Source organism: Anabrus simplex, chromosome 11 (assembly GCF_040414725.1).
Source record: "Anabrus simplex isolate iqAnaSimp1 chromosome 11, ASM4041472v1, whole genome shotgun sequence".
NCBI classification, from domain to species: Eukaryota; Metazoa; Arthropoda; class Insecta; order Orthoptera; family Tettigoniidae; genus Anabrus; species Anabrus simplex.
The window spans coordinates 93316160-93333767 of record NC_090275.1 but is presented as its reverse complement, the minus strand read 5'-3'; the positions used below and the strand labels follow the sequence as shown (position 1 = coordinate 93333767).

Genomic DNA, 17608 nt, shown 5'->3' with positions numbered 1-17608 from the left:
GGCCGGATTACTTCTAATTTAATCAGCTTTTAATTAAATACTAGACATTCACTCGCGAATAGGCATTCCGGTTTGACTACTGTGTTGTAGTTTTGAGGATTTTAGATAAACACTTTTTGTTTAGCGGATTTTTCCATACCCTCATTTCATTTTGTAAATAATTTTACAATTTGCTTTAGGTCGCACCGATACCGGAAGTGTGAAGTGGCTGTGGCTTTAATTAAGGTACAGCCTGGTGTGAAAATAGGAAATCACGGAAGGCATCTTCTGGGCTGCCGACAGTGGGGTTTGAACCCACTATCTTCCGAATGCAAGCTCACAGCTGCGCGACCCTAACCGCGTGACCAACTCGTTCGGTATACCTATTTCTCGAAGATCTCCGTATTTTTCATCTGATTAGTGTAAAGAGAAGATGGATTGCCAGTTGTACTCCCTTTTGTAAAAAGAACCTCCCCTATGGCGTTATATCCCTGATGGGCTTTTGTCTACCAAGTCACCGCTACTATCTCCTGCTGATTACGATATGATACGTGCTTTAAATCCTTTCCGAAATTACTCTTGGCTTTCTAGACCGGGGCCGTTATCTCATCGATAGTTTTTACGTAGGCTGACTGGGCCAAGAACCAGCCCTCAGACCCAGATATAAATTTCTCACCTGACCAGGAATCGAACCCTGAGCATCAGGGTAAAATATAGGTTCATCACCCTAGACTACCACCATCACACCTAGTTTTAAGGCGACTGTCTGATTTAACAAATCTTATTGTTTTTTCCTATCCTAGGAACCACACGATGGAGAGGAAAAGGCTGAAAATCATTCCACTGCGCCATCCGAAGACATCAAAACTGTATCTACGAAAGGTATGCTTATCCTAGAGATGTTGTAAACTTATCACTAAGGAAGTTATGTCAAAAGGTTCTAGCTGGAACAATTGAAATGAATTTATTAATAAAACTGTTTCAACTTTTTAAAATACAGCAAACTCTCGGTTATCCGAGCTAATCACCGCTCAAATTCGCACGGATAACTAAAAACACGGATAATACGATTTTGTGCATTTTAGTGTACAACAAATCTTTATAAATACAGAACATAGAATACTGTTTGAAAATTCAATAATGACAAACAATTAACACATTGAGTAACTACTTGTAGCAAATAAAGCAGGCTAATAGAAAAAGTACTTCCAACGTCTATTGTTGGTCAAATATTTGAGGTACCGGTGCAAAAGTATACAACATCCCAATCCCATAATAATTCGCTAATTTATTTATTGATTCTCCTTTCTCGAAATTTTCAGTTAATTCAAGCTTTTTTCAAAAAGTTCAAAGCACTTTCTTTCGCTTCGTAGCCATGACTGCCAAACAAAGAGCTGCTCTACAGTACATTGTTTGGTGTTTAGTTCTCGAGCAAAGCAGCACACTTGCAGTAGAGAGTGCACTCGAATTTCAAGCGCGAAGTTCACAAGTATTCAAAATCCCATGGCAAAAATAAAAAGTAAAAAGTACAATAAACCTTGGGGGTCCACGGATAACTCACAGACCAGGTAATCCACACCCGGATAATCGGGAGTTTGCTGTACTCTCCACCAGCACTTATACACTTTTCCATCCTTAGGAACAATTTAGAAAAGGTATCAGTCCAGGCTTCTTCTGGTATGTCACCAAGAGTATTATGGCCCTTTCATCCAATGGATATCTTAGACCACGAATTTTGTCCTTGTTTTCTGAGAACAAGAAAGATCGCAGGGGGCCAGGTCGGGTGAATAAGGTGGGTGTCAAAACACTCGCACATTTTCCCCTTCGAAAATTTCGGCAGTCCTTGCAGCCCCGTGAATCGAATTGTTTTCACGGTATTCCGGCTTCGATTTTGGGATGCTTGGATTTCCAACTCGACATTAACAATGCGACGTGTGTCCAAGGTCACATTGGTCAGAGGACCCGTTTTAATTAAGAAATTTGCAATGATTTCTTTCCAAAACTGCGACTCCTCCGGACTTTTGTGCGTGTGTTTTTATCTGGAAAGCATCAAGCAGAAGATTATCTCTGGGTTTCGGTATCTTTGTCACCCATCACAATGTTGTAGGCGTCCTTGGACCATCTTCCATCAAATCTTTCCAACATAAAACGGCACCAATACAACCTTGTGCCATTTTTAGCCTGTCAGAGAATTCCCCCTAGCTGCCTCCGCGGATCAGTGGTAAAGTGTCGGCCTCCGGATCTCAAGATCGTGGGTCCAAATCTGGCAGAGGTAGTCGGATTATTGAAGGGCGGAAATAACTCTATGTCAAACGATACCGGCATGTAAAAGGTTTGGCGGAAGTAACTCCATGTCAAACGATACCGGCATGTAAAATGTTTCTGGAAATACATTGGGTGTTCACACGACAAAATTCATTAGACGCTCAGCCATCGACGACCAAGAGAGGGAGGGTTTACTCTGTCATCTAGTGGCCTTAGAGTAAAAGGAAACGTCGAAATTGGCAAGCAGGCAGCCAGATAGCGTCAAATAAAAACACCCTGCACGCGGTAGCTAGGCCATACGATTATTAGAGGATCTCTTTGTGGGTTGGGGCGGTAGAATACACCCTCGGTATCTCCTGGCTATCGTAAAAGTTAGCTAAAACGGGATACCAGGGCTCCCAATTTGAGACCGTAGGTTGGCGAATATGACTTTTCAAACAGACACCCCCTGTGGGAGGGGTGGTAGAATAACACCCATGGTATCCTCTGCCTGTCGTAAAAGGTGACTAAAAGGGCTCCAGGGGCTCTTAAATTTGGGAACGTGGGTTGGCGATCACGGAGCCCTGAGCTTCCTGGCATTTCCTCTACTTACTTTTGCCAGGCTACTCACTTTCGTCTATCTTATCAGACCTCGCTTGGTCAACTTTTGTTCTTTTCTGACCCCGACGGTATTAAGTTTGCGAGGTCTACGGAGTCCTTCATTATTGTTACGGGGTTACCCGGAAAGAGGTTAAAGAAGGTGCCGGGGTGAATGGGTCTATCTACAATATCAAAATCAATTTAACTTGAACTGAAGGTTATATTTTTTCAGAAAACAACAACTTAACAATTTTCACTTGGTGAACATAAAACATATCAGGTACAAAGTACTCTTGAAACAAGATTAGGAAAGTCCGAGATTAGTGACTTTTACAGATCCTGGGCTTCAGGCCCTAATTTTAAAATTTCCAGAGCTCCCAGCGCAAATTTACAATTCAAAAATAAGAACAAAGTCAAGGGCTGAAATCCCCTAATTCAAAGTGCACTAGCTCCTAATATCTAGCCTTCCAGAGGCATTATTTACAATTAAAAAAACTTGAAAAAGAGCTAACAGGCTCTCAGTTTCTCAAGCCTACTCAAGGCAACATTGCATGAAAATCTGACAATCTTTGGCCTACAAGGCACTACTTACAAATAGAAATATTATTACACAGAGGTATCTAGTACCCAACCTACAGGGCCTTGGTGAAAAAGAACAGGTTAAATAAACGGCCCGAGTACAATTTGAATGGAGGCGAAGACTGTGCTCCAAAAAATTAAAACCTATAGGGCTCTCGGCCGATGAAACAGGGGCTATTCCGAAACAACTGAGGTAGCACGCATGGAAATAACTTTAATACATTGCAGAAACGAAAGGTTACAAAAACGTAGGCATCTCAAGCCAAGATGAAGGGGAGCTCGGGATGGTACTTCACTCTCTATTTCCGATTTACAGTTAAAGACTTTCGAAAATTTTACATTAGCCAAAAGAAAAGTTACATTTTAGAAAGGTACAGTTACATAGTTAAAGATTCGGACCTTTCCCTCGGATTAAACTGCGGAGGTAGCAAAAAAGAATAAAGTTATGTGGCCATTACCTTGTAGATGTTCTAGCTAACGACGAAAGAGGCCGCCCGCCCCCTGCTAAACACACACACACTCAGATAGACGTCGATCAGTATGCCAAGAAACGTACAAAGCCGCAGTTTATAAACCCTCAGGGAAGGTTCGAGATCACTGAAGACTAAACTAGCCACACCCTCTCAATTTTTTTGGTTGAGTTCAAGAGTAACACTCAGAATCGAACAAGAAGCCTGTGATAGGTTGAAAATTAATTACAGAAATTAGTGTTTGGCTAGATTCAATACTGGCGGAAGGAAAAAGGAAATATTGCCAACCCAAAAATAAATGAACATCAATCAGTTACAAAAACCTAGAAATACAAAACTTCTTTAAATTATAAGTTCTTTCACTTTGCACCAGAGGGCATGATCATAAAGTTTTTAGTGGTGTCATCTGTGGAGAAATATCCAGACTTCTTGATGTATAGCAAACAAAACTAGGAGAAATTCAGTCATTTTAGGAAACTTCACAATAACAAAACTACTCAATATTTTAGTGGTGACATCTTCTGATTAAAGTTCCAAGTTGGTGTAGTTTCAGTTTCACTGTTTGACCAATAGATGAATTAATTTAGACGCTGATTTTGATTACGCGGCGTTGAGGTGTACCTACCGGTACAATTATCACACTCTTTTTTGGCCGATACCTTCATTTTTCGAAGTGTCTGGGCTTCTTCTATCTTTCCTCTGATTCGTGTTAATAGAGCATGGCTTCGCAGTTGTAGAATAGAAAAGAATTTATTGTACGTATTGTTACACATACAGTTACAACATGCATTTGAATGTTTTGAATTGAATGAATGAATGAATGGCCTGAGTTCCTGTAAAAAAAAAAAAATACATCCACTCTGACGTCATCATGCCGTCTGTTTGGTAAAAAATCCACCCATATATTCTCGCTGTTTTTATAATCCTGCAGTTCTTGATGTTAAAGCCTGATTCACACGGGGGTAGTTTACTGGAGTCAAGTACTCGAAACATCTAAATTGAAGCCAGTACTTTAATCAGACGTGGAAAGCGCATGTTAACTGTCTTTAAAGAGTGCGTAAACTTCAGTGGTTTAATATGGTATTTCACTTGTAGCTGTCTATGAATTTACATTCAGTTTATTGAAGTTGAGATGCCAAGTGCACAAATACAAGCATGCTTAAAGCTAATTTGGGCATTAATATTGCATGATTTATAAAACTGTCTTAATTTTTTTTACAACTTGTTTTACGTCCGACCGACACAGATAGGTCTTATGGCGACGATGGGATAGAAAAGGACTAGGTGGTGGTGGCGGTGGTGATGGTGATTATTGTTTTAAGAGGAAGTACAACTAGGCAACTATCCTCTATATAACACAAATCAGAGGGAAAAAATGGAAGGGGTCCGACACTTCGAAGAATGAAGATATCGGCCAAAGGAAGACAAGGGCCACGAAGGGCGTGAAAATGAAAGACTCCCTAGCCCTCGCAAACCTAACAGCGTCGGGGTCGGAAAAGAACAAGAGTTGACCAAGAGAGGTCGGATAGGATAGATGAAAGTGAGGAGCCTGACACAAGTAAGTGGAAGCAATGCTACGACTCAGCTAAGGGCCCCGTGGACGCCAACCCACGGTCCAAATTTCAGAGCCCCTGGGGCCCCTTTTAGTCGCCTCTTACGACAGGCAGGGGATACCGTGGATGTTATTCTACCGCCCCCACCCAAAGGGGGGTAGGAAAGGTCTAGGAGTGGGAAGGAAGAGGCCGTGGCCTTAATTAAGGTGCAGTCCCAGCATTTTCCTGGTGTGAAAATGGAAACCATGGATACCATCTTCACGACTGCTGACAGTGGGGTTAGAACGCACTGTATCCCGGATGCAAGCTCACAGCTGCGCACCCCTAACCTCACGGCCAACTCACCTGGTAAAAAGAAGAAGAAGAAGAAGAAGAAGAAGAAGAAAACTTGGGTTAAATGGTGGATTAGCAGAAGGGCTTTGCATGGTGCATCTAACAACTTGTTGAAAGAACTGGCGGGAGAGGATTGCTTAGCTTACAGGAACCATAAAGTTTCGTATTCTTCACAAAATAATGTCGAGAAACTGCAATATTTGGTTGCATTCCACTTATTATTAGGAGCATTCATTATTATATACCAATAAATGTACTAAAAATCTCGAGAAAAATACACGTGTTCTGTTTTCGAGTTCATTTGCCCACAAGTCGGGGTTCAGATGGGCAGCTACTGGAGTCAAGTCAGTCACGTGATGGGAAAGTGGACGCATAAGTTGACGGCTCAGCAACTCAAATTAAGTAGCAAGGAAAGTTACAACTTGACAGTCCTGACTTAATCATACGTGGAAAGTTGAAGAAAAGTCGACTTGCTTCAAGTACTTGACTCCAGCAATTTATCCCCGTGTGAATTCGGCTTAAGCTTGGTATTGTGTTGTAGAAGGCAGTCGTATTTTTAATCGCAGTTCTATATATACAACGTTTGTCTTGTGAGCTCATAAATTAGATAGATAGATAGATAGATAGATAGATAGATAGATAGATAGATAGATAGATAGATAGATAGATAGATAGATAGATATGATTTATTTTAACTGGCAAAGTTAGGGACACGTGTCCCTGTCTTACACTTAACCAGTGAAATACATGATTAACATAAAAATATATAACATACTGAATAAATGAAAAAAAGAGACTGAAACAAATTACTACGATACTATGCTATCCTACTGTACATAAAAATAACTATTATAATACACAATATAAATTAATATTTTGCTTCGTACGAAGAAATTAACATACAACAAAGAACGAATTACAATTTCAATAATAATAATAATAATAATAATAATAATAATAATAATAATAATAATAATAATAATAATAATAATAATAATAATAATAATAATAATAATAATAATATAGATAAACCTACTAATATTTACAATTAATTTGTCCAATTCCAGAAGTATATCACATTGACGAATGTTCAGTTTTCATGTGTTTACTGTGGGTGAAAAACATTGCCAAATGGGGATAGGGATAAGGATAACTATGCAGGAAACCACAGCTGAGTACTTTCTAACACTATTGAATAATAATAATAATAATAATAATAATAATAATAATAATAATAATAATAATAATAATAATAATAATAAGGACCATGGGGAGAATAATAATAATAAGAAGAAGACGAAAAATGACCAGGAGAAGAATAAAAATAAGAAGAATAAGAATAAGAATAATAAGAAGAATAATGACCATGAGAAGAAGAAGAAAAGAAGAAGAAAAGAAGAAGAAGAAGAAGAAGAAGAAGAAGAATGGCCATGAGAAGAAGAATAATAATAAGAAGATAATAATAATAATAATAATAATAATAATAATAATAATAATAATAATAATAATAATAATAATAATAAGACTGTCGCACTACGAGCTCGTTTCATAGAGATATTTTGAACACATACTTTTAAATCTTCCGTGGTTTGATATCCCTCTGACCTGCTGCGGAAGGAAGTTCCATTCACGGCTGGCCACAACAGTGAAGGAATTGTAGGTTGAGGATTTATGCTTAGGAGTAGCGAGCAATGTCGAGCTCAGCGCTCTGGTGTTTTTATCATGGTGTTCAGAAAGACTATGAAATCGTTCATACAGGTAAGATGGGGACTGTAAGGTAAGGATTCGATGCAATGAAGTCAGGGTATGCAGCTTGCGTCTGTCTTCAAGGCGTAGCCATCCGAGGTCGACGTAAGACTGGGTAACATGATCTGAAAATTTCAGATTACATATAAATCTTACACAGGCATTCTGTGCACGTTGTAGTTTGTCTCGAAGCTCGGTTTTCACATCTTTGTAAACTACGTCACAATAATCGAATATTGGAAGAACGAGGGTTTCAACTAGTTTCTTCTTTAAACTGAACGGAAAAGTAAATTTGAAATTGTTTAATGTGTGCAACGTAGCAAAAACTCGTCTACTCACAGATATTATCTGATCCGTGCACGAGAGGTGCTGGTCAATGGTTACTCCGAGATTTTTTACGCTCTTGCAAAAGGGCAACACTTGATTTTGAAGTTGTACGTCGGGGATGGACATGCGGAAATTGTCGGAAATAAGTCTTGGGTGGGCAATTACTATAGTTTGGGACTTTTTCGGGTTCAAAATAAGTCCATGCTGGTAAGACCATTTACTTATGGCCTCTAGATCCATGTTAATTTTCTCGATTGCTGTCAAAACGTCTGTTGGTTTTGCATGGATGTAAAATTGTACGTCGTCAGCAAAGATGTCTCGGATGAGCGTTTTCTTCCAGGCAGAGAACTTTTTTAAAAAGAAATAATTCTAGTGTTCCCAGATAATATCCAAGGCGTATGTCATGGTGGGGTCTGTTTGTACCTAGACTTTTTCTCGTAGTGGCATGTAAGTTATTAGGAACGCTCTGCCATCTGTTGAACATATTTGGAAGCTGGAAAAGGTTAGAGATTCAAAAAGTATTTAGCGGGTAATAGTATTCTTCCGTGATCAGAGGAAGTGTACCCTCTCTGGCTTGACAGGGAGTAACCAAAAGTGGCTGCATGCAATGACATTACTAAGGATCAGAATATTAATGAAAATGTTAATCGCTTAGCAACCTGCTAGGCACAGAGTGTATTGCGGGCTAGGGTAAGCCTTCGCCTGCAATTACTAGATTGATCATTAAATGATTTGATTTTGTAATTACTCAAGTTGGCTGTACTTAGAGACCTATAGGCTAAGTATCTCATGATTCACTTACAGCAAATTCCGGAGAGAATAATGAAGCAGATCGGTCCAGTAGAACGGACGAACGGATTTGCCGAAGCTGTTTTTGGTAAATTCTTCTTTTTTATTCGTTATGCTCAACTAAGGAGCGCGTGTGAACTTAGCACAAAGTTTCTTCTTGTCTTCCCAAACTATCTTAATCCTTTCTATGTGTTTCTTTTTGAGTTCTTTCGTGCATCCTGTAGCTTGTCTTTTAGGTTGATCAGCAAATTTATGTTTGTTTATGAGATTTCTGAATTTTTTCTGTCTTGCAAGATTTCGTAATTTATATAAATTTCCTGAAGGTCTTTGTTTATTTCTACAAACCAGTTGTTGTGATTTTTAGAGATACTGCGAGATTTAGTATTTTCTGTTAACATATTGTTATTCACCCTGATCAGGTGACCATATATTTCTTATCTTCTTTTTCTAATGGTGTCTGTAATTTTTTCTGTTACTTGATAGATTTCCTGTGATTTCCTTTTCATCCAAATACCATTTTCGCATTTAGGTCCTAGAATTTTCCTCTTTTATTTTTCGATATTTTTATTTGTGATCAGAGTCTCTGATGCATAAAGGGCTTCTAGTTTGATAACTGTGTTGTAGTGCTGTAATTTTGCATTTTGGGATATAGATTTTTTTCTGTAATGTGCTCCAGACAATTTTGCATGCTTTTTGTAATTTTGTAATTCTTTCTTTGTTTGCTTGCTGATTTATCCCGTTTGGTTGTATAATTTCGCCTAGGTATCTGAATTTATCTATTTGGAAGATTTTCCCATATCCAGTGATTATAGAATGGTTGTTAAATCCTGACTTTGTACCTTTCATAAACTTTGTCTTTTCATATGAAATTTTCAGACCTGTTCTTGTCGCTATTTCATTAAGCTTTTCTACGACTGGAGTGCTTCATGTTTGGTGTTGGGGAGGATTGCCAAGTCACCTGCAAAGGCGAGGCAATAAAGGTGAATTTTGTTTTGAGAAGTCTACCAATATTGATCCCTTTAGTTTCATTTTATCATTCTCGAACCAGTTTCTTCGGAACAAGATTGAATAATAGTTGTGATAATCCATCACCTTGTCTGATCCCTGTTGTAATTTCGAATGGCTCTGAAATTTCTCCTAAAATTGTAACTTTCGGTGTTGTGCCTGTGAGAGTTTAATATATAGATAACCAAGAAAAATCCTCTCTTCCAGTCCCGGATAACCACCAAATTGTGAGAGAGTTTCATGAATGAGTTGAATGAGTTGAATGACTTGCGCAGCTGTATTTCCTCTTAAAACAATAATAATCACCACAATCATCACCATCACCACCACCTACCTTCAGTTAAATAGCAATATTTTCTTTCCGTCCTTGTAATGCTAGCAATGCGATGTTTATTCTTTTGGCTACAATTCTATAAACCATATTGTACTACCATTTCCAGATGTTCCAATGCAAGACCTTAAGGCCGCCCGTCAAGAAGTGACCCAGCTGTTATCTGAAGGAGAGGTAGACGCCGCGTCACGGCGATGTGAGGACGCGCTACGTCAAGGAGAGAGCAGCGAGGTTGCTAACATGCTGACCCACGTAGCTTTGGCGTACCGGTGAGCAAAGAGTCTTTCTATACTTACGCCCGGATCAGCGTTGCCAACACACGAAAACTGAAAAACCATACAGAAATTCAAAGTAAACCGTATTCTTTATCGTAAAACCGCACAGTACTAATATTCACCCAACTACACAAAAATTCAATAGAATGCGTGCAATAATAGCAAGTAGCATTTTGACTGTCCGGTGCGAGGTACCCCGCCCATTGTGTTCGGCCGATGCGTCGCGGTCCGGAACATGAGGCGGGATCGGCGCGGTCGGCTGTGGACGCTCCCCTCCCGGGACGCCATGCCCTCCAACTCCCGACGCCTAATATCATCCCCTTCAACCAAAATTACCCCAAACTTACAAGCCTCCCCCCCCCCCCTACTACAGGGCCACCTTGGTAGATCGAGTAGCCGAGATCCTGCAGCCAAGAAACTCACTAACCAAGATATCAAGTTACCCCCCCACTTCTCACTTTCAAAACCACAAAACGCCGCCTTCTAAACCTAACGCTAGATCCAACCTCAAACCTCGAAACACTAGAAACCGGAAACCGAGGTGGGTGCACAAACACTTAAAACGCTGCCCATTAACGATACTGTTTTTATTCAATTTTTAACTTCCACACACTCACATTACTAACATCATGACGAATATAAGAACAAGTGTGAGGACCCTTCGAGTTCAAGCGCGCCTCGCCAGGCAGCGTTAGAGTGGGCAAGCTCCACAGTACCGATCAGCTGCTCTTAGGAATGAAGGGAAGGACCATGAAATACACTCCTTCCTCTGACTAAACCTAAATTTTGATATTGTGATGATGGCCACGAGAGGTCCAATTAAAAAAAAAAACTGGTGAAAGTGTAATCAGTACCCGCAAGGAATATAATATAAACTTTTTCCTTTGCGAAGAGCTTATGATCATGAATATGTCTTTCAACCAACCAACCAACCAACCAACCGACCAACCGACCGACCGACCGACCGACCGACCGACCGATAAAAAATAAAAAAATAAAAAATCAAGACCTATGGTAACGACTAATGTGACTTCACTGACTGTACAATTTCTGTTTCCACGCACTCAATTTTAATGTTGAAAACATTCATTAGCAGACAAACTAGGGGTCTCTATACTACGAAAACTACGAAAAACGTAAAATTAAGACTTTCCTCAATTGTACCGAAAGTTGAAGGGCTAAGTGGCCCGGAAAGGTTTCAAATTGTATTATTTTTGTTTCAAATTCTACCCAAATTAACTTCTTTACACAATCCATTCTTTCTGCAATGTGTTCCTTGGTTCGATACCCTCAGGCGTTGTTTGATTTGTTGAAAAGTATCCACACCGAATGCAGTTATAAGGGCTTAAGTGAAACTGTGCACATTAGCGCTCGTAGTGGTAGAAAAAGGCAAACTGCTAATCTAATCGACCGAATAACAATAATTAAGAAAAGGATTGTAATTTTTAGGAATAAATAAAGAATATATTCTCATACTTTTATTATATTTTATTTATCTACAATTCATAGCTCATATCCCTAGGATGTTTTCATCATTGAGTTGTTTGCCTGAAGGGTTAGAACTGTGGATTTTTTAAAATACAAATCCACAGAAGCAGCATCTTTGGCGACCAGAACCTACGGTAACGACTAACGTGACGCTACTTCCGCCATACATTTTGTCGTATTACGTTACACAAATAGCCATAAGACATATTCATGTCAAAATCTCCCGCTCATCGGCCAGTAATCGGACCGCAGCTCCATTGATGTTTAGTCAGTGATAATGTCATTCAGCTATTAAAGTAACAGTGCCTATTCTGTTGTCCTAACATTTACTGGCACTCTAGAAAGCTAGGCTAAATGATATTATAAGCCATTTATTGTTGCCGTTACTGAGGGAGAAAACAGACCTTTTTTTAGAACTATATGCTCTATTATATTACCTGTGTGGAGACATATTAGCCAGTTCACTAATGAGTCCGGTAAATTTTTTATTCTAATACACAGAATTCTAATCCACCTCATCTTGCTAACATCTTTCACGATATATTTTATGAATGTCTTTCAGAGACCAACGGAAGTTCCAGGAAGCTGAACAACTTTTGCAGCAAGCCCTGAGAATACAGGAGCAGTGCCTCGGACCGAAACATCAAGCTGTAAGTACCACATTACGTACTTTCATTGAGGTCTGGTAAATGTGGTGGCCAGAACAAACCTGTAAAATACTTTTATCGTTTGCCGTAAACCATCATCAAATTATATTACGGATGTTGCAGTGTGAATTGTACAGGGATAAGATTTTGCAGAGCATTTATTGTAAACACGGGATTATTTAACGAGTCTGCTACATTGTCTAGGGGCTGCCCGGCCGAGGCGGTAAAGGCGTGCTCGGTTCGCCCGGAAGGACGTGAGTTCGAATCCCCGTCAGGAAGTCGTAAAATTTAAGAAATGAGATTTCCACTCCCGGAGGTGCATATGGCCCTGAGGTTCACTCAGCCTGCACCAGAAATGAGTATCAGGTTAATTCCTGGGGGCAAAGGCGGCCGGGCATAGAGCTAACCACTCTACCCCATCACGTGCCGAGGTTAACAATGGTGTAAGCCTTTACCTTCCACTCCTCCAAGGGCCTACATGGCCTGTACGGAGGTGACTTTGCTTTTGCTTTGCTTTTTTTGCTACATTGTCTGCTCCATCAAAATGGAGGCCTGATTTTTCAATGTCATCGAAACATATGCGAGCTGATCAGGAAATAACGCCGTTTTTATTCCGTGTGGTCATTCACTATGCATTCTTGATGAGTGGTTACACATCTGATCATACTGAAAATTTTATCACAACGACGTGGTTTAATTTTTATCTAGAGCTGAGTGGCTCAGGCGATAGAACGCTGACCTTTCGAACTCAAGTTGGCAGGTTCGATCCTGGCTTAGTCCAGTGGTATTTGAAAGTGCGCAATTACGTAAGCTTCGTGTCGAAAGATTTACTGGCATGTTAAAGAAATCCTGTGGGACACAATTCTGGCACCTCAGTGCCTTCGAAAATAGTAAACGGCAGTTAGTAGGTAGTAAAATAAGTATTATTAAGATCAGTGTTACGTTACTATAAGTGGACTAGAGACGAAAAGAAGCGTGAGGGATACATGGTTGGACAAAACATAAACCAAAGATTAAGTTTTGAAAAATATATTTACTGGAAATCTTTCAATATTATTCTTTTCCTTGGTTTGGTTTGCAGGTATTCTTTTCAACAGATAGAAACAACAAACAACATTTAACAATTTTAGGAAAAATGCAGACAAGCTCTGGAACTTTATTTTTTCGCCAGGAGAGAGAAGCTCCCATTTACATGAGATAAAATTTCAAGTCTTCATTAGACCAACAAGTCAACCAACACATAAGTTTAGTAATGAAGTACAATTTAGAAAAGATACTCCATCCATGGACTGTATTAAAAAATTAAATTCGTAAATTAATTTCAGTAAAGGGAAATCAAGCCCTTAGAATTACAGTAGAACAGTTTTAGTTCTGGTGTCTGAGACATTCGCTGTGAAGAATGACTTTGGCATCAGTTATGTGGCGGTGATGATTACTTAGTTGTACTTCTTCTTAAAACAAAATCACAACCACGACTGAGGCGGGCCTCGCGCTGGTCAGTAATTTCAGCTTTCCGTAATTCAGCCTGTCTCGAGGATTGACTGGCAAGGCGAACCTCACGTTGGTCGGGAGTTTCGGATCTCCACAATTCAGCCTGTCTTGAGGCTTGACTGGCAAGCCGAACCTCACGTTGACTGGGAGTTTCAGATCTTCGCAACTCAGTCTGTCTCAAGACTTGACTGCCAAGGCGAACCTCACCTTGGCCGGGAGTTACAGATCTCCACAATTCAGCCTGTCTTGAGGCTTGACTGGCAAGGCGAACCTCACGTTGGTCGGGAGTTTCAGATCTCCACAATTCAGCCTGTCTCGAGGCTTGACTGGCAAGCCGAACCTCACGTTGACCCGGAGTTTCAGATCTTCACAATTCAGCCTGGCCGGAAGTTGCAGATCTTCACAATTCAGCCTGTCTTGAGGCTTGACTGGCAAGCCGAACCTCACGTTGACTGGGAGTTTCAGATCTTTGCAACTCAGCCTGTCTCAAGACTTGACTGGCAAGGCGAACCTCACGTTGGTCCGGAGTTACAGATCTCCACAATTCAGCCCATCTCGAAGCCTGACTGGCAAGGCGAACCTCACGTTGGCCGGAAGTTTCAGATCTTCACAATTCAGCCTGGCCGGAAGTTGCAGATCTTCACAATTCAGCCCGTCTGGAGGCTTGATTGGCAAGGCGAACCTTACGTTGGCTAGGAGTTTCAGTTCTTCACAATTCAGTCTGTCTCGTGGCTTGACTGGAAAGGTGAACCTCACGTTGGCGGGAGTTTCAGATCCTCACAATTCAGCCTGTCTCGAGGCTTGACTGGCAAGGCGAACCTCACGTTGTTTGGGAGTTTCAGATCTTCACAATTCAGCCTGTCTTGAGGCTTGACTGGCAAAGCAAATCTCACGTTGGCCGGGAGTTTCAGATCTTCACAATTCAGCCTGTCTCGAGGCTTGACTGGCAAGGCGAACCTCACGTTGGCCGGGAGTTTCAGATCTTCACAATTCAACTTGTCTCGAGGTTTGGCCGGGAGTTTCAGATCTGCACAATTCAGCCTGTCTCGAGGCTTGACTGGCAAGGCGAACTTCACGTTGGCCGGGAGTTTCAGATCTTCACAATTCAGGCTGTTTCGAGGCTTGAATGGCAAGGCGAACCTCATGTTGGCCGGGAGTTTCAGATCTTCACAATTCAGCCCGTCTCGAGGCTTGACTGGCAAGGCGAACCTCACGTTGGCCGGGAGTTTCAGATCTTCACAATTCAGGCTGTTTCAAGGCTTGAATGGCAAGGCGAACCTCATGTTGGCCGGGAGTTTCAGATCTTCACAATTCAGCCCGTCTCGAGGCTTGACTGGCAAGGCGAACCTCGCGTTGGGTAGGAAATTCAGCTGACCACTTTGCGGACACAGCTCTAGCTTTAGCCCATTTTTGCCGAGAGAGTAGGATTTGATCTCTTCGGCATGATTCCTAAAGATATTTACATAACTGGTGACGGTGGTAATTGCTGTTTTAAAGGGAAGAACAACTTGACGGACGAAGAAAGAAGATCCAAAACTGAATAAAAGATGTGAAATCTAAGACTACGGAAAATTAAATGTAATATCTGTCCCCTCTTAATGAAGATAATGAATAATTAAATATCTTGAAAGAAGAAAGAAGGTACGAACCTTAGACAAATGAAGCAAGGGTCGTGAAAGGCGAGGAAATGAAAGCCTCTTTATGCCTCGCATGCGAGCCCCGCCTCCATAATCCTCAACCCACCTGACACCCCTGGCCAGAGAGAAGGCGTAATCTTCTAGGTGGCCCGCCCTTCCCCATCAGGTAGGTGAACTAACATTTTTAGATGATGACCTTCGAAAACGGAAGATATCACAAAGGGAGACTGTAAATAAGATAACAATAACTGAGCACTTCCAACGATACAACTGTACACTCCAAACTCTTTCCGCAGAATAGCGCGGTAATTCTTCTGCTGGCCTTCTAACAAACGATGAACAAGTTTATACGGATTCTGCCGAACAGGGCTAGCGAACTCCACTTCGTTCGAAACAAGTAGCTTATTCACTAGTGAAGGCGGCCACAGCAAATACACAAGAAAGCTTAATTTTCTCGAAAAGCGTTAAAGTTATAAAGAAAATGCATATGACGTTTCTTGCTGATAATTTAATTTTAAGGCAATGAGGTGAACTCCATTTTTTGATAGAGACAACTGTTTACCTGTTATTTCAGTTAATGTGGGGCAAACATTGCCCCAAATTGGGACATAACCCTGTAAAATGTCTCATTTGTTCGAAACGTGAAATATATCAAAATCAAATGTATCCGCTGCGTGCCTCGTGATTTCAAGCTATATTTTGGCCAAATTTCAGCTCATTCGATCCAACAGTTTTCCATCCTATCCGGAACAAAAAAACAAACAAACAAACAAACAAACAAACAAACAAACAAACAAACAAACAAACAAACAAACAAGACACCATCTCATTGTTATTAATAGTATAATATTTAGGGTGATCGGCACATAGTGTAGTTCTACCCATTGTGTGACATGGAGTGTCAAATGGTGTCTTTTCTGCCCTTCATAAATCCGAGTACTTCTACCGAGTTTTTTTTAACTCTACACTGTACTTCCCTGACTATTGAAGTGGAGTGAGTTTCTCGTCAGTCACAATTTTTGGGGTGATGACACGTTTGCATGTCAGGGTGGAATACAACACGCAAATTAGTGCGTTCACCTCCTCATGTCGAAGTTGATTCTACTCCCATTCTGGATGTTTTCAGGTGGCTGCCACCTTGAACAACATGGCCGCTATTCAAGTTGAGTTGAAGGAATTCTCTGGTGCAGAAAGTTCGTTCATGAGGACCTTGGAAATTTGGGAAGATCTCGAAGGGAAATCGCACCCGGAAGTGGCCTTACAACTCGTCAACTTAGCACTGGTGTTACAAAAACAGGTAAGAATCATAACAGAAACAGTGATATGAGGGAAATGGAAAACATCGAAAGGATAGCAGCACGATTTGTTCTGCGTTATTTTCGATGAAGGGTATGATACGAAAATTTTGCAAACTTCGGGCTGAGATGACTAAGGAGACGAGCTGCTCGACTAAACAGTATGCCCGAAGCAGTCAGTGGAGAAATGGACTGGAATGACATTAGTAGACGAGTTAACATGGAGTTTCTTAAAATTACGAAAGAACATGATATAGTAGGATGAGGAATTCGTGAGTAGTATAATAAGCGGGTTCTGCGGCACCTCCGCCGCCGCACGCCTCCGCCCGCCTCCTCCTCCGCCGCCGCCACCCGCGGGAAATTTGAATTTTGGCGGGAAATTTGAATTTTGGCGGGAGATTTGAATTTGTAAACAAAGCCACGTGCTTTTTGACAGCTGTCATCGACAACAACGCATCGCTAACCTCACTGCTGCCATCTTGACGGGCCTAAACCTCACTAGTACCAACTTAACCTAACTAGCGTGAGGTAAACAAAGCCACGTGTTTTTTGACAGCCACGTGCTTTTTGACAGACAACAACGCATCGCTAACCTCAGTACTACCATCTTGACGGGCCTAAACCTCAGTAGTGCCAACTTAACCTCACTAGCGCGAGGTAAACAAAGCCACGTGTTTTTTGACAGCCACGTGCTTTTTGACAGATTTGTAAACAAAGCCACGTGCTTTTTGACAGCTCTCATCAACAACAACGCATCGCAAACCTCAGTACTACCATCTTGACGGGCCTAAACCTTAGTGGTACCAACTTAACCTAACT

At 40.9% G+C, this 17608-nt stretch overlaps 1 protein-coding gene across 1 annotated transcript in view; it reads left to right on the top strand.

The window, feature by feature from the left end:
- Nucleotides 1–17608, top strand: part of LOC136883334 (kinesin light chain) — a 191491-nt gene that overhangs the window by 141127 nt on the left and 32756 nt on the right. Inside the window, exons 3-6 of the mRNA XM_067155570.2 lie at nucleotides 783–861; nucleotides 10066–10225; nucleotides 12282–12369; nucleotides 16621–16791. Of these exons, the coding sequence (XP_067011671.2) occupies nucleotides 783–861; nucleotides 10066–10225; nucleotides 12282–12369; nucleotides 16621–16791 (498 nt within the window). The remainder of the gene's footprint in view (nucleotides 1–782; nucleotides 862–10065; nucleotides 10226–12281; nucleotides 12370–16620; nucleotides 16792–17608) is intronic.